General features: G+C 43.8%; 1 protein-coding gene across 1 annotated transcript; it reads right to left on the bottom strand.

The window, feature by feature from the left end:
- Positions 1-1,244: 1,244 nt before the first annotated feature.
- Positions 1,245-9,001, bottom strand: LOC104475323 (alpha-ketoglutarate dehydrogenase subunit 4). The gene is made up of 4 exons (XM_086769691.1): positions 8,941-9,001; positions 8,091-8,154; positions 3,410-3,612; positions 1,245-1,512 (listed from the first exon to the last, which is right to left on the bottom strand). The coding sequence occupies exons 1-4, from the start codon at positions 8,977-8,979 to the stop codon at positions 1,495-1,497; spliced, it is 324 nt and encodes a 107-aa protein (XP_086625817.1). The 5' UTR covers positions 8,980-9,001; the 3' UTR covers positions 1,245-1,494.
- Between the last annotated feature and the right edge of the window lie 14,904 nt (positions 9,002-23,905).

Below are 23,905 nucleotides of genomic sequence, written 5' to 3'. Positions count from 1 at the left end.
ACAAAGTCGGCCACAAGAAAGTTACATTAAATACACAAGGTCAGCCACAGGCACCCGGCTATGTAAAAACGGCATGCAGGACTGCGAAAGGAGGGAGGGGGGGGCTCATGAAGATGAAGGGTATAAAACCAGTAACTTTCTAACCATATAGTTTGAAGAAGCAATTAGTGGGAGGGGGAAGTCTGTTTTGGAGCAAGAAACAGTCTCACATTATCTCAAGGGAGTGAGGGAGTGATTAAAAGGAGCAAGGATTCGAAAACAGGACGGCACCCATCACATAAATCTCCTTGTTCAAGAAGGACATGAATCGGCTCAGACTGATAAGGACACTGCCAACTTGTGGGAACAGCACATTCCAGGCAAAGGTGAAAAGTACACCGTGAAGAAGACCTACGGCCTTCCTCCCAAAAGACCCCCGAAGACCCTCGCCCACAATTCCTGGGAGAATTTGCGCAAGCGCGAAGGACTGATAAGCTAATTAACATATGAAGCGAGAGCAGGTGGGTTTAGGTAATGAATATGTATAAGTGTCAACGAAATATTCATTGTTTCACTGTATAAGAATGGGGCGGTTTGCTATCTCGGTGCGCGCCGTTGGCGGAGCAGGAGACTCCCCAGCCGCCCAGCGCTGTTTTGCTTACTGGTCGCTTGCTTTAATAAACCAAATTTTTAATTGGCCAATCTCTGTCAGTTAATTGGACAAAGAGGACAGATAAAACTATAACAGGGGGTCACCGGTTGTCGCCGCACGACAACTTACAGACCCTCCCTCTATCGGGATCCCATCCCGGGGAATCACATCGGGGTCACCACTTGCCGGCTCTCTTGCCAGCAAACCAACCCAGGACACACCGGAGCTCCGCTCCAGGGAAAGCAGGGCATCACACGGATACCGTCAAGCCAAGCCTTCAATTTAATGCTGCGCAACACAGGGTTAAATACCCGTACACCCGCTACGCACGCGAACGCACCCGCCCCCTGCACCCATGGATCTATCCGTGCCCACCATGCACGCGACCGCACCTGCCCCCTGCACCCATGAACTTATCTGTGCTCACCACGTATGTGGACTCACCTGCCCCCTGCGCCCATGGACTTATCTGCGCCTAGCGCGCGAATCACCGCGGACCGCCCCTCCTGCATACATGCAGCCCTGCTAACGTTACCCCACACTGATGAGGCATCGTCCCTGATGAGGAATCCTTTTAAGTAGAAAAATAAAATTACTCAGTTCTATTTTCAAGTTTGACATGGCTAATTAGAAATATATTTTAATGGTGTGGACATCAAATATATTCAAATACTGGTCAGCCATCAACAGAAAATCCTCCTCCATCACAAATGAATACATCACGTGGTGTGTTAACCTTCTCACCCTTCACATAGGTTTCTATTAAATCTATTAGTATACAATCTTTTATAATATTAAGGAATTGCCTTTATTGTGAATACAGTACTTCATTCTTCAACAGTGGCCAACAAACTATCATCCAGTTATTCTGGACCTCCACGCTGTAAAAAAAAAAAAAAAAGCAGACAATGAAATATATTCCACTAAAATAACAGGAAATGGAGATCACATCTTCTTTTGCACTGTTTCAGAGTAACAGCCAAAGTTCTAGTTTTAATTTCTGATTTATACATTGATTTTTAATATATAGAAGAACATGCACAGTGTCCAATACTAGCATCTACCAGTAACAGCTCCATTTTTATCGGGGAGAATACAAAAATCAACACCTGTAACCTACAATTACAGCTGCTTCCTCTTCTTCCATTCTGAAGAAACCTGACTCTTACTCACTTCATAAAGGTCTGACAAACACAGCAGTAGTGAACACAAGTTTTAAAATTATTTTCATTGCCCAAATTCCAAAGGGCAAAGTAAAAACAAAGCCAAGGCAAGCCATTACAATCTTTACGAGAAATCAGAAGGTATTTGTCCTGGTTTTGGCAGGGATGGAGTTAATTTTCCTCTCAGCAGCTGGTGTGTTTTGGATTTCAGATGTGAAGAATGTTGATAAAAATACCCTGATGATATGAGTTGTTGCTAATGAGACCAAGGACATAGCTTTCCAAGTCTCGCTAATGTGCAGATGCAGGAAGCTGGGAGAAAGACAGACAGAATAATTGACCCAAACTGGCCAAAGGGAGTATTCCATGCCATAAATGTCATGCTCAGTATATAAGTGGGGATTGCCCACGGTGGGGGGCATCTTCTTGCACCTCTCTCTTGCTTGCTGGCATTGTTTCCTCTACCTTGCTGGCTTGCTTTCTCTCCTTTGCTTGCTGCTCAGTTTTGTTTCCATGATCACTGCTCGGGACGAGCTGTATCGGTCATTGGGACATCGTGTGGTGAAAAGTCATGCATTGTTCATTTTATATATATTAATATCCTTATATTCTGTTATTACTGTTGTTTTCCTTTGCTTAAACTGTCTTCATCTCAACCCACAAGTTTTCCTTTCTTCCCAATCCCACTGGATAGGGGGAGAGTGAGCAAGAAACTGTGTGGTAATAAGGGCTAAAGCACCACAGTATTCAATTCATTATTTTGCCAACAATATTATTTCACAACTTACTTCACCATTAGCAAATTAAAGCTAGAGGTCAAGAAGTGTATTACTATGGGAAATAACTAATTTTATTTCTAATTTTAATACCCTACCCACATACATGCAGGGAAACAGATTTCCTCTACTAACATGATTACACTGTAGGTCTCCTTATCATGTAACAAAGCTATGCAAACGTCTTTTAATTTGAAACGCACACCCATCTGGCACATTCTTCAAATTTGGTGTATTCTCCCTTTTTAAGCATCAGTGTTTACAACTGAGAACTGTTACAGATCAAAAGCAGGTATTTCTTGCCCTTCATGTACAATGCCATATTTGTAAATACTGCAGAAAATATTTCTATCAAGTTTAATAAATTGTTTCCACTATCAGAAATATAATAGTTAACTTACTAATAAATAACTTAAATAAACTAGTTTGAGAAATATTTTGGACTTTAATCACCTGGTAATAGCCTTTGCTCTAAGAGTAGACTCCTGTGCTCCTGTCCAGCACATTCAAATTACACGTTAAACAGCTGTTACAAAACAGGTAGTGGTGGTGATTAACATAGGCTATGACTATCGCTAGCTATCTGCATATCTGGTTTAAGTCCGTATCTCTTTACTTAAGCAATACCACAAGGTACTAATAAGTGACAGTTGGGTACCTTGTGTACTAAGAATTTGTAGTTTGGGTATTGTGCATCAAAGCTATGAAAGCTGGGAGCACACCCTTACCAAGAATTATAATGCAATACTGTATTTGAAACTTGGAAGAAGGTGTAAAAATAAGTGTAGAAATAAATGCTAGGTCAATACAGACAATACACACCAATAAATGAAACTTACCTGAATATATTCAATCTCTCCATCTGACAGAAGTTTCCTTCTGTATTTCTGAGGTAAGGTTCTTGCTAATTCAGAAGTGTCTGGTATACCTTGTACTCTACTAACAGGTGAAATATTTTGAAATGCCGGTGATCTGCCTCCTACAGACTCCTGTGCTTTTGAAGCATGGAGAGATGGCACACTTGCTTGTAGAGATTCCTGTACTGAAACCCAGATCGCAAAACTATTTACAGAGATATAACAAGACTATAAAATTAATTAATGAGTAGCCAATAAAAGTTACCCATTCTTGACAATTTTCTTAGTTATAACAAATACTTAAAAGAATTAAGACACTCCACTTCTCACAACCTGTTTTAACTGTTGTTAAATATATCAAGAGCATACTGAAAAAATTCTGTCAGTGAAAGAAAGCATGTTTGAGTGGCAGAAATACTGATTTAGAACTAGAAGATAAATCACTGTATATCCTACCAGAGGCTTTTTCACTGGGAAGCTGTACTTGCAGAAAAAGCATAAAGTATCATAAATATGTGTGTGGAGGAAATTCTGTAGAAAGATAATCAAGATAAATGACTAAGATCCACTGAGATTGTGCTTTTTGTTTACTGTGACTGTAAAGACAGAAAAGTGAAAAAGAGGTAGAGGCTTACTGAAAGACAAAGCTCACAACTATGACATACTACAACATGAAATGCAGTGTTGCACCCATTTTTAATATTACAAAATGGAATCATATCAAATTTTGTTAATGATGTGCAAAATGACCACCAAATAGCAGTGTCGTAGTTCAGCCCCGATCAGGACCAGACTACGCAGTCTCTCTCTCACTCCCCCCACCCTCCTAGAGAATAGGGAGAGATAATATAAGGAAAAACGGCTCGAGGTTTGAGATAAGGACAGGGAGAAATCCTTAAAGTTACTGTCACAGGCAAAACAGACTCGACTTGGGGAAAACTATTCGTTTATTACTAAAACTAGCAGGAGAATGAGACAGAGAACAAGATAACCTCCATCCACCCCTCCCTCTTCCCAAGCTTAACATTATCTCTACTACCTCCCCCCACCAAGCAGCACAGGGTGGAAGAGGGAATGGGAGTCACGGTCAGTTCATCATGCGATGTTCTACGCTGATGCTTCATAGTCAGGGGAAGAACTCCTCACATTCCTCCCCTGCTCTGTTGTGGGGTCTCACCCATATGCCACAGTCCTTAGTGAAACTGCTCTGGCGTGGGTCATCTCTTCCATGGGGTGCAGTCCCTCCAGAACAGCTGCCCCAGCGGGCCCTCCATGGGCCACAGCCTCCTTCAGGCATCCACCTCCCCCGGTGTGGGGTCCTCCACAGGCTCCCAGTGGATCTCTGCTCCTCCATGCACCTCCATGGGCTGCAGGGGGACAACCTGCTCCACCATGGTCATCACCGCAGGCTGCAGGGGAATCTTGGCCAGGAGCCGCGTTACTCCTCCCCCTCCTTCTTCACTGACCTTGGCATCTGCAGCCGTTCCTCTCACAAGACAAGTTCTTCACAACAGGCTGGCAGACGCCTCTCAGAATCTCTTCACATCATCCATCTCATCTCCTCTCCGCTTCTTGCAGCCGGGCCGAGCCGGGCCAGGCCGAGTCGGGCCCAGTCGGCCGCCTGGCGAGAGGCCAGAGGGTGAGGCCTGCAAAGCCCATGAGGCCTGCGCCTCCCCCTCTGCCCCCATTCGGCTTCTTCACATCTTCTCTTCCCTCTTTTTTGTTTTCTTTTTTCCCCTTCTTAAATATGTTATCGCAGAGGCGTTATAACGGAACATTCTGCTACCAATCAGCTCGGCCTTGGCCAGCAGCAGATCCACCCTAGGCCCGGCCGAGTTCACTGAACAAAGGGGAGCAACTTCTAGCAGTTTCCTACAGAAGCTACCACCTTAGGCCCCCCTCACTAAACAAAACCACAACAAGCAGGCATCAGCAATCAACGTTAATGAAAGGCAAAGACCAAGGAGTACATGAAGTACTTTACAGGTGGGGGCCAGGAGCTAGGCATAAGGAATTCACATTAGAGAAGGTGCCTTGAGTTTGAGGACAGGAGAAGAGATAACAAAAGGGCAGCATTGTCAAAGTCAGCATTCTGAACCTTAGGCCTGTCCCACCATAGCTGATTTTACAATGGAAGTACGCAATTACCGGACCAGGCAGGATGGAGTCTCACAGCAATATGTTTACTTCATAAGCACTCAGATCTCTATCTATAACATTAAAACACCTGAAAAGCAGAATGCTTCCACAAGAAGTCCCTCTCGGTGCTCCTGAAAAATGAGCAAGACAAATGCAACATCTAAACAGCTGGGGCAGAGGGACTATATAATTATAAAATAAGCAGCATCAGGATTGGATGAGTCAAAGAATGCAAGGAGTTAAAATACCACAACATTGCCTGCCTCTCTCCCTCCTGCCTTCAACAAGATCAATGACGAGAAAGGAGAGGAGCCAGTTTTAGCCATAGTGAGTCTGAGTCAATGGCAGGACTGGGACATCAAACACCTGCAGCAATGTGATCAAACCACCATAGGTAAAAAAATGAACAACAACAACAACAAAAAACACCAAGAAAAAAGCCACCATTGAGAGGCATATTCAGAAGTTCTCAATCAGAAGACTGTATCTGAAAGTCACAAAATGATCAGGTGGTTCAGGAACAACAGAAGGTGACAGACAGAGTGAGGTGGAAGAGAGCCCATCAGAAGGAGCATATTATGAGCAGAGGGCAAAGTATTTTTGTTTCAATAAATAACACACCGCATATATGAAAAGACAAGAAACAGTTTCTCCAAGTTTGTTTCATACATCACAAAAATGTCTAGAGATTTGCCAAGGATTTCCTCTACTGTATGTTAAACAGGACCCGGCCCTGTTCAACATCTTTGTCGGCGACATGGACAGCGGGATAGAGTGCACCCTCAGCAAGTTCGCCAATGACACCAAGCTGTGTGGTGCCATCAACACACTGGAAGGGAGGGATGCCATCCAGAGGGACCTTGACAGGCTGAAGAGGTGGGCCTGTGCCAACCTCATGAAGTTCAACCAGGCCAAGTGTGAGGTCCTGCATGTGGATCAGGACAATCCCAAGCATAAATACAGGCTGGGCGGAGAATGGATCAAGACCAGCCCTGAGGAGGGGGACTTGGGAGTGCTGGTGGACAAGAAGCTCAACATGAGCAGGCAATGCGCCCTTGTGGCCCGAAGGCCAACCGCATCCTGGGCTGCATCAAGAGGAGCATGGTCAGCAGGTCAAGGGAGGTGATTCTCCCCCTCTACTCTGCCCTGGTGAGACCCCACCTGGAGTATTGTGTCCATTTGTGGAGCCCCCAACATAAGAAGGACATGGACCAGTTGGAGAAGGTCCAGAGGAGGGCCACAAAGATGATAAAAGGGCTGGAGCACCTCTCCTATGAGGACAGGCTGAGAGAGTTGGGGCTGTTCAGCCTGGAGAAGAGAAGGCTTTGGAGAGAGCAGCCTTCCAGTACCTCAAGGGGGCCTACAGAAAAGATGTAGAGAGACTCTTCAGTAGGGCCTGTTGTGATAGGACAAGGGGTAATGGTTTCAAAACAGAGGGAGGTAGATTTAGATTAGATAAAATTTTTTATACTGAGGGTGGTAGAACACTGAAACAGGTTGCCCAGAGAGGTGGTGGAAGCCCCATCCCTGGAAATGTTCAAGGCCAGGCTGGATGAGGCTCTGAGCAACCTGATCTAGTCAAGTATGTTCCTACTCCTTGCAGGTGGTTTGGACTAGATGACCTTTAAAGGTCCCTTCCAGCCCTAACGATTCTATGATTCTAAGAGTTCACAGGTCAGTAGGAAGTAACACTGATGTGCACTGTAGATATTTGCACTATTAATGGATAAATTAAACTTAAAGCTAAATCACAAAGGTGATAATGTTGTGGCAAATAATGTGGTATGGTATCATTTCTAAAGATGTGAGAATAACATAACAGAGCTCTTAAGACATCTCCTACTTGAGTTTCAAATGCTTTGTTGACTGAAAGGGAGTATTTAAACAACATACAGCTCATATAACTTTGATTCTTAAATGTAATTGTACTGGGAATCCCATAAATATCAACATAGATATAGGTATAAAAATTAATGTCAGAGATTGCAAAGAAATTATTTTTTTCTCAGCACTAATTAGCAACACAAGGAAATACTTCTTAAAATGTACAGTGGGATGGCTCTCCCAGCTATAATAATGGTTTTAAATACCACAGATATCACACACTCCAACGAAGAGAAGAAGACATAAAGAAAATGCAACATCATTTCTGTAAATATCACTGAATACCTAAAGCTGCTTCAAATTGACTTGGGCACAATCACTTCAGGCAAATATTAGTATTTGGAAAAAATACTAAGGACTTTATATGTAAGTAGAAAACAACACTGGAAATCTTTGTGAATCTGCTCTGACCAAGAAATAAATACATGCATGTATTATGTGTATTCCCACAGTTGTGTAGAGTCTGAAAAGGGAGAGTCAACACGTGGCCTTCAAACTAGAACAGCTATGTTGCAGAAACCCTGCTCAAAATCAGTTGAGTTGTGTAGTTGAAGCATAAAAATTGCGTGCTGGTTCTTACATAAGACAGTTAATACAAAGAAAGGTGGCTCAAGTTGTATGTAGAGATTAAATAACTTACTTTTAGGTCTGGGACTACTTTTTCTGTCCGGGAACTTAATTAATGGAGTATGCGGCTTGACCACCTAGAACAAGGCAAGGCCGTAGGAGAAACAGGGAGAATAAAATATATTTCTAGACACACATTATCTTTGCAGTAATAAAATGGAACATATAATGTATTAAACAACCACTTCCACACCACTGCTTTCTGTACCACCACTCCAATAAACTTACTACTTATTAACATTCTATGTTCACTCACAGAGAAACTTCACCTTTACAGGCATTCCTCTATTCTAACGTCCAGAGCTGGTTCTCTTCCTTTTTTCACAGCAATCAGCATGTATGCGTGCAGAAGCTGCTACCGTAGTCGCATAAATGCAATTATAAAGTTTCAGTACATAGATTTGCTAGCCTGCACATTACTACTTCAGGTGGCTGGACGGGATTGACGTGTTCCATTAAGGGAAAAAACCTAGATTATAAAGCTTGGTAGTGGAAGGCACACCGCTTATTTTTGGAACGCGTCTTTTGAAGAAGACTTCACATCTCATCTTCGCCTTGAAGAGGGATGGCTTAAGAAGGAGCTGCTAGCTGGCGCCTTCCCTTCTTCAACAGCGCACAAAAGGCTGCAGGCTGCCCTGCAGCATCCTTAGGTAACAGAGAACCAGACACCGGCATCAACCGACCGGCGGCACCGGGCGGGCCCCACCACAGGCCTCTTCCCCCGCGCCAAGGACACTGGCCCCCCCGGCATCGACTCAGGCCCTGGCCGCCTCACGCCAGCCGAGGCCCGCCACCCAAGTCGGGCTCCCAGACCCAGCCACCACCGCCACCCCCGTCGCAAGCCGCACGCCGAGCGCCGTTACCTGAACGACCCTGACGGCGGTCGCCATCTTACTGCCCATAGCGACCCCCCGCCACCGCTCCCCGCCGCCCGCGCCCGAGGGGCAGCGCTGAGCCACGCCCCCCAGCGGGCGGGGCCCCCGCGACAGGACTCTGCCAAAATACAATACAGCAAAACACAGGGGCAGCGTGTTAAAAGTTAAAAAAAAAAAAACAAACAAAACCAAAACAACCCACAAAAAACAACAACAAAAAAACAGCAACGAAACAAAAAACCGTTTAAAGTAAGTCTGTGTTTTATCTTTATTTGATCAAGACATGTCCCATCTGCCTTTTAAAAGATGATATCCACTTACCAAATGAAAAGTGGCAATATTTTAACATGCTACACACAATTGTTATAGTTTATCTGTCCTCTTCGTCTAATTAAATGACAGAGATTGGCCAATTAAAAATTTGGTTTATTAAAGCAAGCGACCAGTAAGCAAAACAGCGCTGGGCGGCCGGGGAGTCTCCTGCTCCGCCAACGGCGCGCCCCGAGATAGCAAACCGCCCCATTCTTATACAGTAAAACAATGAATATTTCGTTGACACTTATACATATTCATTACCTAAACCCACCTGCTCTCGCTTCATATGTTAATTAGCTTATCAGTCCTTCGCGCTTGCGCAAATTCTCCCAGGAATTGTGGGCGAGGGTCTTCGGGGGTCTTTTGGGAGGAAGGCCGTAGGTCTTCTTCACGGTGTACTTTTCACCTTTGCTTGGAATGTGCTGATCCTACAAGTTGGCAGTGTCCTTATCAGTCTGAGCCGATTCGTGTCCTTGTTAACCACCTGTTTTCCTTGAGCAAGGAGATTTATGTGATGGATGCCGTCCTGTTTTCGAATCCTTGCTCCTCTTAATCACTCCCTCGAGATAATGTGAGACTGTTTCTCACTCCTCATGAAAACAGACTTCCCCCTCCCACTAACTGCTTCTTCAAACTATTTGGTTAGAAAGTTACTGGTTTTATACCCTTCGTCTTCATGAGCCCCCCCCCTCCTTTCGCAGTCCTGCATGCCGTGTTTACATAGCCGGATGCCTGTGGCCGACCTTGCATACTTTATATAAATTTCCATTGTTCTGACAAGGTTTGATGAACAAACAGTTCACAGTTTATCACACAATGATTCAGTCAATTTTCTTCAAACATAAAAGCACAATTGCCAATTCAAAGCGTATTTAAGATATCAATAAAAAAATACATTAAAATACATTTAAAGTACTGCTTAGCCTCAAGGTTGATAGCATGAAGTCGTCTCTTCTGTTTTGCCTGCAGTTTCCCTAGGGTTTCGTCTACTGCTGGATGCTCTGCTTAACTAATCAGCATATAGCACAGTCACAAGTGGCTGTTACAATTATGAGTACAAACTTCTCAGTGTTTAAATTTATACATAATGCTCTTAAGAAAAAAAAAAAAGGAAAGAAAACCCCAAAGACTGACTTTAAGTTTTATAGTTTGGGCTTTCCCCAGTGGCAGCATAGGGTCACATACCCTGTCTGAGCTCTGCAGCCAGCTGGTGCCCAGGGGAAGAAGACAGAAACAGCAGAGCCTCTGTTTAAGCCCACTTCTACATAAAAGCTTGAAATACACAGATTATGCTTCTTTCTTGAGCTATTGCTGCCTTTGAGAGGGAGAGGAGCACTTGGGACAGGACAGCTATGAAGTGGCTCTTCAGGTTGTTTCATCAGCTACGCTACCTGTTCAAACATTTGTTGTGTACCAGGAATTAAATTTCAGTTCAGAGTTGTGCGGCCATGTTCTGAGCCTCCAGAGAGGCCAACAACTTCCAGAAAGGTTAGATTTTCAAATTCTTCATGTGTGCTTTTATGATGCATGTTAATCTATCAAGTTCAGTACACTGATTACATACACTGTATAAAACTAAACACCATTTCCCCTGACTCACAGGAAATAGACATTTTTTTCAAGCTGTAGAACAATTGCCTTTAAAGATGGATCTTCTGCACAGTTAACTCTGCTTCCAATTATGATATTCTACAAGAAAGAAAGATTATTGGTTAAAAAAAAAAGCAGCCTTTAAAGAGGATTATTCCTAGTAAAATCTCTCAAAAGCTGTCTGGGCTTTAGTTTTTAATTTGGAAGCCCTTGAAATTCACAGCAGTGCTTGAAGTAGGTGGGATGGGGGGGGAAGAGGAGAAAGGGAAGTATTGTTTTAGATCCTATTGTCAATACATAGGCAAAAAAAAAAAAAAAAAAGTGGTGCTTTGAATCTCCTAGAGATGTTTGCACACCACCCCTATTTTAAACATAGGAATTTAGAGAATTTTTTTTTTAAACACATGAAATAAAGTTTGCCTCAAACACAAAATAATGCAGTTTACATTCTCATTCTGGATTGAAAATGGGAATCATTAAAAATAACCAAAGAAGAGCTGACCTGGCTCTACTTACAGCTCAGAAGACTTCAGGAATACAAAATGAGAAGATCATTCTAGGAATCTAATCTGAAACCTGACAAAATGTTTGATTTCTTGTTCTCAATTTGAGATGTAGCATTGTTATTAGTGCAAACTAGTAGTAGACATAGCACGCAATACAAAAAATATGTGGCTCTTTTTCTGTCCTTGAAATTGTTCTGATCACCCAAATTCACAGCATGGTTATATCCTGTCTTCTACCTGAAGCCCTCCAATATGTTCTCTCTTTTCCCCAGTCTAAGTTTTTAAAATAAACTTTGTGCACACTTAACTGGGATTTCATAACCTGTTTGCAGATGAACTCAAGAGCACTGCAATTGCAATGTATTGTTCAATGTGCCTCCCATCTTTGTACTTAGGTCACTGATCTGTGGAGCCAGGCAAAGGAAGCCAGGACAAGTCACACAGAGGCAGAGTACCAGACTGCAGCACAACGTATGTCACCTTTAGCAGAGCCCCTCTGCACACAGGATGCTGCAGGAGGCCCTTCCACCCTGTCAGGGAACTGATTTGGGGGGGTATAGGGGTGACTCTCAGTGTAAGTAAATATAGCCACTGCTGTGACAAACATTCTCTGAGAAAATGCATTATTTTTGTACTTTAAGGGAACAAAGGAATAAAAATAGATTGACAGACTGTCTCTAAACTCCGTAAATAATTATTCCAGAGAAGTTTGTGACAATTATCACACTTATTGCCTTTAAAGCAATAAAGTTTTCTTTTCATAAAGCAGTTTTTCATGACCATTGCTACTTAAAGTTTTTAGAAAACACAATTTTGTTTGAAGTTACATTTACCATAAACTATGTTATCTTGATGGTAATGCAAAACTGCAAAATTGCTTCTAAAAGCTACAACACATTACCTGGAATACATTTTGAATTACTATGGTAATTTGTCTTTCTTTTTCTAAGTTATTATGTATCTTCTCCAGTGTTTCATTCACTGTCGTACTTGCTTGTTCCTCCTTTTGTTTTTTTGATCATAGTATGAATTTGCAGTAGTTTCTGTCCTCCAGCTTTTTTTAGTGCTGTTCCATTATTAGGAAAATAAAGCATTAAGAAGTAGTTAGGTGAGCAGTAGAACTAAAAATATGCTTTTTTCCTCACAGACCTCTAAGGCACTTCCACTGCAATAACCCTGACTTCACACTCCAGCCCTTCCCTCCAATATACCTCAAGGTATTCCTTTCACACAAGAGGCAACACGTGCTGTGACTACCTGGTATCAAAGTACATCAATTTGTTCCCTGGCTGCTAGCAAAACAAAAAGCACTTTGTATGCTATCTGCATTTCCATCAGACACGGACAGTAATTTGAACATCCATCCTACACCCTGTCTTCGGTTGTCACAACTATTATAGTCAGAGGTGTTTAAGATCTTTTCCCCTTTTTCAAGTTTCATCGAAACCAAATTTCGAAGTCATACAAGGGACATACAGACAACACCAGTGAATATTACTAGTTTTTTTATAGGAAATCAGGCTAAAAACTAGACTGAATAAAACCATTTAGGGACAGTTCATACACTGAAAGAGTGCTGACACAGCATCCCTTCCCTTATTTCCAAAGATATTAGGAATGCTATTTTTTCCTATGAGGACAGATATTTCATTGTGTTTGTTCATTACCATCAACATTTACACCACTTCCCATGCATGAATCAAACAATAGTTGTTAAAACTGTTGGCAAACCTGGTCATATGACAGTAGGAGCATTCAAAAAACTTATTAAGCTCTGAAGTTTGACTTCACATCTAAATTGACCCACTCTAATAAGCCTACTGAATACCAACATATATAGTATTATGAGAGTTCTTTGTATGTAAATCCCCTCCTCTATTCTACAAACATTTCATAAAGGTGTGGTCTGACAAAAAAAAAGAATCCTTTAGGTGTTGTAGGACAGATTTAAATTACTAAATGATGTGCAGTTTTCTGGGGAGCTTAAATTACGCTAAGTAATGAAATACCACAAAATTCTTTGAGTATCTTCTTGCATCTCTCATTCTAACACATCAGTCTCATGCTCAACTAGACAACATCCCAGCTCATTTTTACAGTACTTCCTATTCTTTTCAGAAGTTTTATAACTGTGTTGAAAGTTTCGTGGTTACTTCAGATATAAATTAATATTGCTACAAGAACTACTTTAAAATATGAACTGTACATTCAAATATAAACCAGTCAATATAACTAACAGACTTACAGAGTCTTTTCCTTTTAAGGTCAATGAATTTCTGTTCCTTCTAACATGTTTTCTGAAAGAAAAAAAAAATATTTCCTAGACTCTTGGCTCCAAAAAATATGGAAAGATGCTAATTCAATCTACAAAAGCAGTTAAGGGTGGCTCTAGAAGCAGACTTTCTTACATAGTCACTTAAAGTAATAATTTCAGTAATTTTAACCCACACCCTTTGAGCCATGTATTTAGTTTCAAATGACTTGTGCAAACCTGTTAACTTTCAAATTGCACTCCTACAACCTGAGGTTGGCAGACCCACACAACTGCAACAGAAGCTACAACTGCCACTTAACTGCTGATATTCAATTACTGCCTTGCTGAGCATTACTACATGTTTCACAGTTTCCAAGATCAGTCTAAGGAAGGAAAGTTGCATACCTTAAGACCATTAATATGAGTCAACAGCATAAATGTTTTAATCAAAGTTTTTTGGATTAAACAAAGTCCCCATTTCCTTTAACACCAAAATAAAGCATAAAGCATTTTTTTTAAAAAACAATCTACACACTTTCTTTTTTACAGTTATACCAAGTATTGTTGTAGGGGCCAAACTGTCTCCTTATTTTCCTTTCAGTTTCCCTACTGTTTTAGTTAAGTCTGTCTAACATTTAAAATCATAGAGCTTGGAAGGCATCAAGGAAACCTAAGCACCTGAGAATGGCTAACAATTTGAGCTCCTGAATTCTGGCGTGTGGCTGGGACGTAATGGAGGTGCAGTGTTTTCAGCTGTATTTCTGAACAGAAATTAAATTTCTCATATAATACTTCATATGCGTGCATCCATTAATCACAGAATCATAGAATGGTTTGGGTTGAAGGGACCTTAAAGATCATCCAGTTCCAATCCCCCTGCCCTGGGCAGGGACACCTTCTACTAGATCAGGTTGCTCAGAGCCTCATCCAACCTGGCCTTGAACATTTTCAGGGATGGGGCATCCACAACTTCTCTGGGAAACCTGTTCCAGTGCATAACATTGGGGAGGAAATTAAAAACTAATTTTAAACATGCTTTAAACTTTCAGTTCTTTTTCAGAGACATTAAGCTCGTACACAATTAGTTAACGAAGGCAGCAAAACAGAGGCAAAACTCTGTTACAAGCCTGTAATATGTGCTCAGCTATTCTAAATGCAGGTAATTAATGCATTAAAGACAAAAAAGCTGTTAACTACAAACAGTTCTCACTAGTGAATCAAAAATTATGAACCCTGTAATCAAAGGCTGGTTAATTCAGAGCCCAATTGTAAATCCACCCTGGGTATAAGAGGTCTGATCATGCTGATTCTAGCCAGAAGGTGGATTGTAAAGTATTCAGTCAACACAAGAAGAAAGCTTGCTTTTAAAAAGGTACAATGAAATAATGTAGAAGTGTGTCACATTAAACTGTGTAAAGTCCATTCCTTTCTAGCCATCCTTTCCCCAAGAACACCTTACAGTGAGTCATTATCATTTTGCTTCATTTTGTTTCTCAGAGCAACCATAAGTTGGATCCTGCATAGTGTGGAGAAGAAACATATAACTGATAGGAACTGATAAGAAACTGAGAGAAGTAGATTTAGAGAGATAATGGAAGAGGTCTTTCCAAGATTCCATTTATGTCCACTTTCACCTTGGAATTTTATATATAAAATACTCAGTATCTTTTAAATATCACCCTTCTTAAATAATGGGGCTTAACTCTCAGGACAAGAAAGGCATATCAATGATCATTTGTGAGAATGACAACTCCTTTCTCTCTTGCCAAACACGCTCAGACACCATTAATCCCAGAGTCTGCAGAAGGGAAGCTGGTCAAAGGTGAGAATTCAAATGAACAGCCACATAACACAAGAGATGTAGAATACCTATCAACTTCCACCTTTTCATAGGCATTTGTAAAACACTGCCAAGAAATATGTTTACTGATTTATATAGTCAGCCTTTCACAATTTTGCAGGAACCTTTGTGTTTACACATTTCAACTTGTAATTTTTGTTGTTGTTGTTCTGTACAGTATTTCCATTTGCATTCCTACTGGTTAAATGGTACTAAAATCCCTCATGTTTGTAACACACATCATATCACTTAGAAATACTATTTCAATCAGAATTATGTATACGTGCATGTATGTGTGCACACATAAACAAACAGAAAACCTCCAAATAAACAGGAAGAAAATTCTACCTTTGCAAGGCTAATGTCTTGTTCTGGAAAGATACTTTTAATTCCTCCATATTTCATTCCAAATCTTGTCTGGTACTGAAGGAAAAAAAAAAACACAACCAAACAAACACAAAACAAAAAATAAACAAAGAAAAAAAAAAGCACAAAAAACCCCCAACAAACAACACACCACCACAAAACCAAACAGTGTGAAGATAACAAAGAAAAAAACAAAAAAAAAGAAAAAGAGCAATATCACATTTTTAACTTGCTCTCTACATGTCTAAAGTAAGACTTTTTCCTGTAAACCACAAATTACTAAGGCCAGGAGTATTTTAGCATGTAGAACTGTATTACTGAATTCTAGCCACCACAGGAAGGACTGCAAATTTAGAAGCCACATCAGATACAGAACTACATTAGGAGACCAAGTAAAATATCTCTTTCCCATATTTTCTCTTAATTTCCTTTATTTTCACCAGGCTCCTGCAAAGTATTGATCATTAAACCAGAGATTTGCTAAGAAGGAGTAACTAGAAGAGAACCTCCAAGTTCAGTTCTCAACCCTTCTCCTCTTTGTTTTAAAATACATCAAAAGTTTAAAATTGTACAATGACATACTTCTCAATAAGCTTTTCTTCAGTGATGTGATCAAGGTAACTTTCTTGACCTGCAAAGCAAGAACGTCACTAAAAGAAGTGCAACAGAAACTTTTAAATACAATTTACAGTGCATAAAGGATAAGCAGTTTGATGGCTACACTAACAAAGTATTACTTATTTCTACCTCCACACCTTATCATCTCTTCCACTGTTAGTGAGACTACACTACCAATCAGCTGTATCAGGGAAATAATCAGGCTTTAAAATACTTCAATTTAGCACTTTTTAGACATGCCACAGCTGGCTCACAGCATTGCTCTATAAATGCAACTGGATGGTTCAGTAGAAGAGGACACAGGTAACAGAAACACAACAAGAACAAGAAGAAACACTTCGGCAGACTTTTGGTAAGACTTCAGCCCCAGTGATCAGATTCCTGAAAATCATCATCACATGTCAGAGTGTTAGAGGGGTCTGAAGTGAAAATCCAAGAGGGGAAAGGGTAGTGGGTAACAATCACATGGCAGTTTTGTAAGTGTCCAAACATGTCTCAAAGAGTTGTCTAGAAAATGCATTAAGATGCTCAGCCAAGAAAAACATTTCATTACTGTAACAAGTACGTTTAATAATTAATTTCATAAAATATATATATTACAGAATCATAGAATGGTTTGGGTTGGAAGAGACCTTAAAGATCATCTAGTTCCAAAGCCCCTGTAAGGAGCAGGGACTCCTTCCACTAGAACAGGTCACTCAAAGCCCCATCCAACCTGGCCTTGAATGTTTCCAGGGATGAGGCATCCACAACTTCCCTGGGCAACCTGTTCCAGTGCCTAACCACTCTCACAGTAAATAATTCCTTCCTTATATCTAGTCTAAACCTACTCTCTTCCAGTTTAAAGCCATTACCCCTTGTCCTATCACAACAGGCCCTGCTTAAAAGCCTGTCCCCATCTTTCCTGTAGGCCCCCTTGAGGTACTGGAAGGCTGCTGTAAGGTCTCCCCGGAGCCTCCTCTTCTCCAGGCTGAACAGCCCCAACTCTCTCAGCCTGTCCTCATAGGAGAGGTGCTCCAGCCCTCTGATCATCTTCGTGGCCCTCCTCTGGACCTTCTCCAACTGGTCCATGTCCTTCTTATGTTGGGGGCTCCACAAATGGACACAGTACTCCAGGTGGGGTCTCATGAGAGTGGAGTAGAGGGGCAGAATCCCCTCCCTCGACCTGCTGGCCACGCTCCTCTTGATGCAACCCAGGATGTGGTTGGCTTTCTGGGGTGCAAAGGCACATTGCTGGCTGTCGTAGTTCAGCCCCGATCGGACCAGACTACGCAGTCTCTCTCTCACTCCCCCCACACTCCGAGAGAATAGGGAGAGAAAATATAAGGAAAAACGGCTCAAGGTTTGAGATAAGGACAGGGAGAAATCCTTAAAGTTACCATCACGGGCAAAACAGACTCGACTTGGGGAAAACTATTCATTTATTTTCTAAAATTAGCAGGAGAATGAGACAGGGAACAAGATAACCTCCCCCCACCCCTCCCTCTTCCCGGGCTTAACATTATCTCTACTACCTTCCCCTCCCGAGCGGCACGGGGGGGGGGGGAAAGGGAATGGGGGTCGCAGTCAGTTCATCACGCGTTGTTTTACGCCGCTGTATCATCGTCAGGGGAAGAACTCCTCGCATTCCTCCTCTGCTCCAGCGTGGGGTCCCTCCCACGGGCCACAGTCCTCCGTGAAACTGCTCCAGCGTGGGTCATCTCTTCCACGGGGTGCAGTCCCTCTAGAACAGCTGTCCCAGCGGGCCCTCCACGGGCCACAGCCTCCTTCAGGCCTCCACCTGCTCTGGCGTGGGGTCCTCCACGAGCTGCAGGTGGATCTCTGCCCCTCCGTGGACCTCCATGGGCTGCAGGGGGACAACCCGCTCCACCATGGTCTTCACCACGAGTTGCAGAGGAATCTTGGCCAGGAGCCATATTACTCCTCCCCCTCCTTCTGAACTGACCTTGGCGTCTGCAGCCGTTCCTCACAACAGGCTGGCAGACACCTCTCAGGATCCTTTTTACATCTTATTCACTTCTCATCTCCTCTCCACTTCTTGCAGCCGGGCCGGGCCGAGTTGGGCCCAGTCGGCTGCCCGGCGGGAGGCCAGAGGGTGAGGCCTGCAAGGCCCATGAGGCTCGCGCCTCCCCCTCTCTGCCCCCCGCTCAGCTGCGTCACATCTTCTCCTCTCTCTTTTTCCTGTTTTCCCCTACTTAAATACGTTATCGCAGAGGCGTTATCACGGGACATTCTGCTACCAATTGGCTCGGCCTTGGCCAGCAGCGGGTCCACCCTAGGCCCGGCCGAGTCCACTGAACAAAGGGGAGCGACTTCTAGCAGTTTCCTACAGAAGCTACCACCTTAGGCCCCCCCTCACTAATGAAACCAGAACACTGGCTCATGTTGAGCTTCTCATCCACCATCACTCCCAAGTCCTTCTCCTCAAGGCTGCTGTCTCGATCACTTCATACCCCAGCCTGTAGTGATACCGGGGGCTGCCACAACCCATGTGCAGGACCTTGCACTTGGCCTGGTTGAACTTCATGACGTTTGCACGGGCCCACCTCTCCAGCCTGTTAAGATCCCTCTGGATAGCATCCCTCCCCTCCAGTGTCGATTGCACCATACTAGCCACGTTACATTCCTATTACCATACCGTCACACTAAGAGGAAGCACAGGGAGTTGCTGGAGGGAGTTAGAGCAGGGATAAGCTTACTGGCTTGAACTGCAGTGCTGCACTCCAGAAGCTGCTGCTTCATCTGGTCCCTCAGGCTGCAGCAGAAGCAAAGCGACAATGGTCAGATCCCGCGCCGCGGCTCCACCACGGCCACTGCCCCTCACGCCCATCTCGGCCTGCTCGGAGCCGCCGTCGCCCCAGCGGCTCCCCGACCCCCGACACTGACCAGAGCTGCAGGAGGACGTCCACCTTGGTCCCTATCTCAGACGCCACCGCGTCCGCCTCCCACTGTAACGGCTCCAAGGGCCTCGCGCGCCCCCCTCGACGATTGCTTCTGCCTAATGGGGCGGGGCTCCCCAGCAGCCCATGCGCTTCCGGCTAATCCTGGGCCGTCGTTCCCTGAGGTAGTGAGGGAGGGTCTGTGTCTGAGCTACGGTGCCTCAGGCCATCAGAAGGACGTTTGTTAGCTTATTATTAAAGAGTGAAAAACTCTACCCGCGGTGGGCACAAGGAGGGAACGAGGCAGCCTCTTTTCCCAGGTGTTTTTCAGATAAATAACAGGAGGGAAGCAGGAGTACTGTTAAATATTTGTAAAAAAAAAACAACACCCAATGGTAATGTAAGTAAAATGAAATTGTAAGTAAAATGTTTCACTAACATTTTTCTTTAAGAATAGAATAGGTCACTGTAACCTTTGGAATGTACAGGCATGGCTGGAACCTATCACCCTTGAAGAAAAGGAGGGATTGATACCAGACTAAAAGAGCAAGTCAAAGATAGAGAAAAGATCAAAAGATGCTCCAAGTTGAATAATTGCTGAACCTAGCTAGATAACAATGTTTTCTTTTTTTCCTTAAATAAGCAGCTCATTGCTCAGCCTGAGCAAGGAGGATAAGGGTTTCAGACCAATTTGGGCTGGTAAATATTTGGCAACAGGTTTAGGATGTATATTGAGCATGTGCCAGCAAAGAGTCCGGACTGGCCCAAGGGCTACTGCATGAACAATCTCCTGTTTAATTTGTTCAAAGGCTTGTCGTTGTTCAGGGCCCCATTGAAAATCATTCTTCTTTCGAGTCACTTCATAGAGAGGGCTTACAATCATACTGTAATTTGGAATATGCATTCTCCAGAAACCCACAACGCCCAAGAAAGCTTGTGTTTCCTTTTTGTTAGCTGGTGGAGCCATAGCTGTTATTTTGTTGACCACATCCATTGGAATGTGACAACGTCCATCTTGCCATTTTACTCCTAAAAACTGGATCTCTTGTGCAGGCCCTTTGACTTTTCTTTGTTTTATTGCAAAACCAGCTTTCAGAAGGATTTGGATTATTTTCTCCCCTTTCTCAAAAACTTCTGCTGCTGTGTTGCCCCATACGATGATGTCATCAATGTACTGCAGGTGCTCTGGAGCTCCACCCTTTTCTAGTACAGTCTGGATCAGTCCATGGCAAATGGTGGGGCTGTGTTTCCACCCTGGGGCAGTCGATTCCAGCTGTACTGGACACCCCTCCAAGTGAAAGCAAACTGTGGCCTGCATTCTGGTGCCAAAGGAATGGAGAAGAACGCATTGGCAATATTGATGGTGGCATACCACTTGGCTGCTTTTGACTCCAGTTCATACTGAAGTTCTAGCATGTCCGGCACGGCAGCACTCATTGGTGGTGTAACCTCACTTAGGCCACGATAGTCCATTGTTAACCTCCACTCTCCATTAGATTTTCGCACTGGCCATATGGGACTGTTAAAGGGTGAGCGGGACTTGCTGATCACTCCCTGGCTCTCCAGTCGACAAATCAGCTTGAGGATGGGGATTATGGAGTCTCGGTTGGTGCGATATTGCCGCCGGTGCACCGTGGTGTTAGCAATTGGTACCTTTTTTTCTTCAACCTTCAGCTTTCCCACAACGGAAGGGTCCTTTGAAAGTCTGGGCAAGATGGACAGCTGTTTATTTGTCTCTGTCTCCACGGTGACTATACCAAAAGCCCACCGGTGCCCTTTTGGGTCTTTGAAATACCCACTCCTGAGGTAATCTATGCCAAGAATGCATGGAGCATCTGGGCCAGTCACTATGGGGTGCTTTTGCCACTCATTCCCAGTCAAACTTACTTCAGCCTCCAATACAGTCAGCTCTTGGGATCCTCCTGTCACTCCAGAAATACAAATGGGTTTTGCCCCTTTATAGCTTGATGGTATTAGGGTACACTGTGCACCAGTGTCTACTAGAGCTTTATACTCTTGTGGGTCTGATGTGCCAGGCCATTTAATCCATACAGTCCAATAAACTCTGTTGTCCCTCTCCTCTGCCTGGCTGGAGGCAGGGCCCCTCTAGTCCTGTTTATAATATTTTCTATTCACTTTCTGTGAATATGAATCAGAAGTTCCTTCCATAGGATCAGAGGTGAGATCAGCCCTTCTACGCTGTCTGGGGAACTGCCCACTGGAGACTGGAGCAGCAAGTTGCCTGGAAGAACCTCCCTTTGTGATTGTTTTACCTTGTAACTCACGTACACGTGCCTCTAAGGCCGAGGTAGGCTTTCCATCCCACTTCCTCATATCCTCTCCTTGGTCACGCAAGGTAAACCATAGGTCATCTCGTCACGTGTACCGTCTCCCTTGAGCAGGAGGAGGATGAGGTCGTCTTCTAATAGCTGAGATATTAGTCCGTGCAGGTGGGGAGCAAGAATCTTCGAGTTTCTGACACACCTCAGATAGTTTTTCTAACAGTTTTTCAAACTGGCTTTCAGATTTCTCAGTCAGTCTTTCTATAGCTGAGACACAGGCCCGCATCGGGGAAGAGAGATTGTCTTCATATTGTCGGAGCTGGTTAGCCACTGCACGTACTGGTGGCATCTCATCATCTTTCCAACTCATTGCTGCCAATGAGTTGGCATACGATGATGGTGCACTCTGTACAGACTTCCATCACATGGGTCGGGTACATTCAATTTCATCTGGATCTACGGATGTCCGTGGGTCATCCAGGTTATGATAAATCAGCTCCCGAACAGCTAATTCTCTCAGAAACTGGATACCTCTCTCCATGGTGGTCCACTTGCTTGGGTGGCATACAATATCTTCCTTAAAGAAATACCTGTCCCTCACACCTGACAGGAGTCGCCTCCAGAGGCTGCAGGCTGCTGACTCTCTTCCAATCGCCCTGTCAATGGCTGCTTCCCTAGACAGGGATCCCAGCTGCCTGGCTTCCCTGCCTTCTAATTCCAGGCTACTGGCCCCACTGTCCCAGCATCGGAGCAACCAGGTGACAAGTTGCTCACCTTGATGACGGCTGAAATCTTTTCGCATATCTCGCAGCTCACTCAGGGATAGGGACCGGGTGACTACCTCTCCTTCTGCCTCTCCCTGATCATGTGATGGGCCTGGTTCATCATCATCTTTCACTATGCGAACTGATTTTTTGGTGTATTTCTTCTGTACAGGGGCGACTGATACTGGTGTAGATTGCTTTTTTGGTTTCTCTTTGGTACTGCTTGCCAAGGTTTGAGTAGCCACAGTGTCTGGCGTGGGGGCTGAAGCAATCACAGTGCCCATAGCAGGGGCTGGGGTAGCTGCAGCGCCTGCCGCAGCGGCTGAAGTAGCTGCAGCATTTGTAGCAGCAGTTTGAGTAGCCACAGTGTCTGTTGCGGGGGTTGGAGGAGCCATAATACTTTTAAAAAATTGTTTCAACTTAATCAATATCAAGATCTGAGATAGCTGCAAGAGACCTGTCACCATGAACACGGTGGTAGGGGTATCAAAAGGGTATTCAAAATTCTCAAAAGCTGTTGAAATTAGCTTGGCGAGGTGGGGATAGCTGTAAACAGATGTTCCCCCCGTGGCCTGGCTTCCCGGAACAAAACAACAGGTATAGTTCCAAACAACACCCACAAGATGGCTCCCGAAATACCCGGGCGAGCTGCCTCTGCCTCCTCGCTCTGCACACTGCCCGCCGCCATTGAGTACAGATATGAAAATGGTCCCATTACCAGCAATCTCACTAAACAACTCAGTGCCACATAGCACAGCAGAACGATACCTTTGATCCAACACACATCATTGATAAAGCGTGCACAAACACCGACAAACAGAAAATACGGCAAGTAGGGTGCTATCCAGTACAGCTCTAAAAACAACTGCGAGAACAAATAAAACAACATTGCGACCAGCGATGACCAAACCAGCTTAATGAACACTTGTAACAAATCAGTTTTCAACACACTGTGTTCAAACCTGTCCTTATCTCAACCCTTCGGGACTGACCGGGGCTTGAACCTTGGATAATCAGACTAAGGTCTGATGATCTCACGACTGATCTAGTGAGGCCCCTTTGTGCCCCACGTTGGGCGCCAAAAAGACTGTGGTGGTTTAGCCCGGATCACCACACAGTTTCTTACTCACCCTCCCCCTACCCAGTGGGACAGGGGAGAGAAATTGAGAAGAAAGGAAAACTCGTGGGTTGAGATAAAAACAGTTTACTAAAAATACTAAAAACTACAAAGCTAACAGGATATAAGGATATTAATATCTACAAAATATGAAAAATGAACAATGTACAATTTCTCACCACCCGATGTCCGAATGACCGACGCAGCCCGTCCTGAGCAGCAAACACAGGAACGACACCAAGCAGCAAGCAAAGGGGGGAGAGCAAGCTAGCAAGGTAGAGGGAACGATGCCAGCAAGCAAGAGAGAAGAAAAGGATGCCAAGGGTGCCTGAACGGATACCCGACAAGAATGCCCGAACAGTAAAGGATGCCCCCTCCCATGGGCAACCCCCACTTATATACTGAGCATGACGTTTATGGCA

The sequence above is a fragment of the Chlamydotis macqueenii genome, chromosome W, assembly GCF_036417535.1.
Source record: "Chlamydotis macqueenii isolate bChlMac1 chromosome W, bChlMac1.mat, whole genome shotgun sequence".
Taxonomy (NCBI): domain Eukaryota; kingdom Metazoa; phylum Chordata; class Aves; order Otidiformes; family Otididae; genus Chlamydotis; species Chlamydotis macqueenii.
Note: the sequence above shows the minus strand (reverse complement) of the source record. Positions and strands in the feature narration are given on the sequence as shown.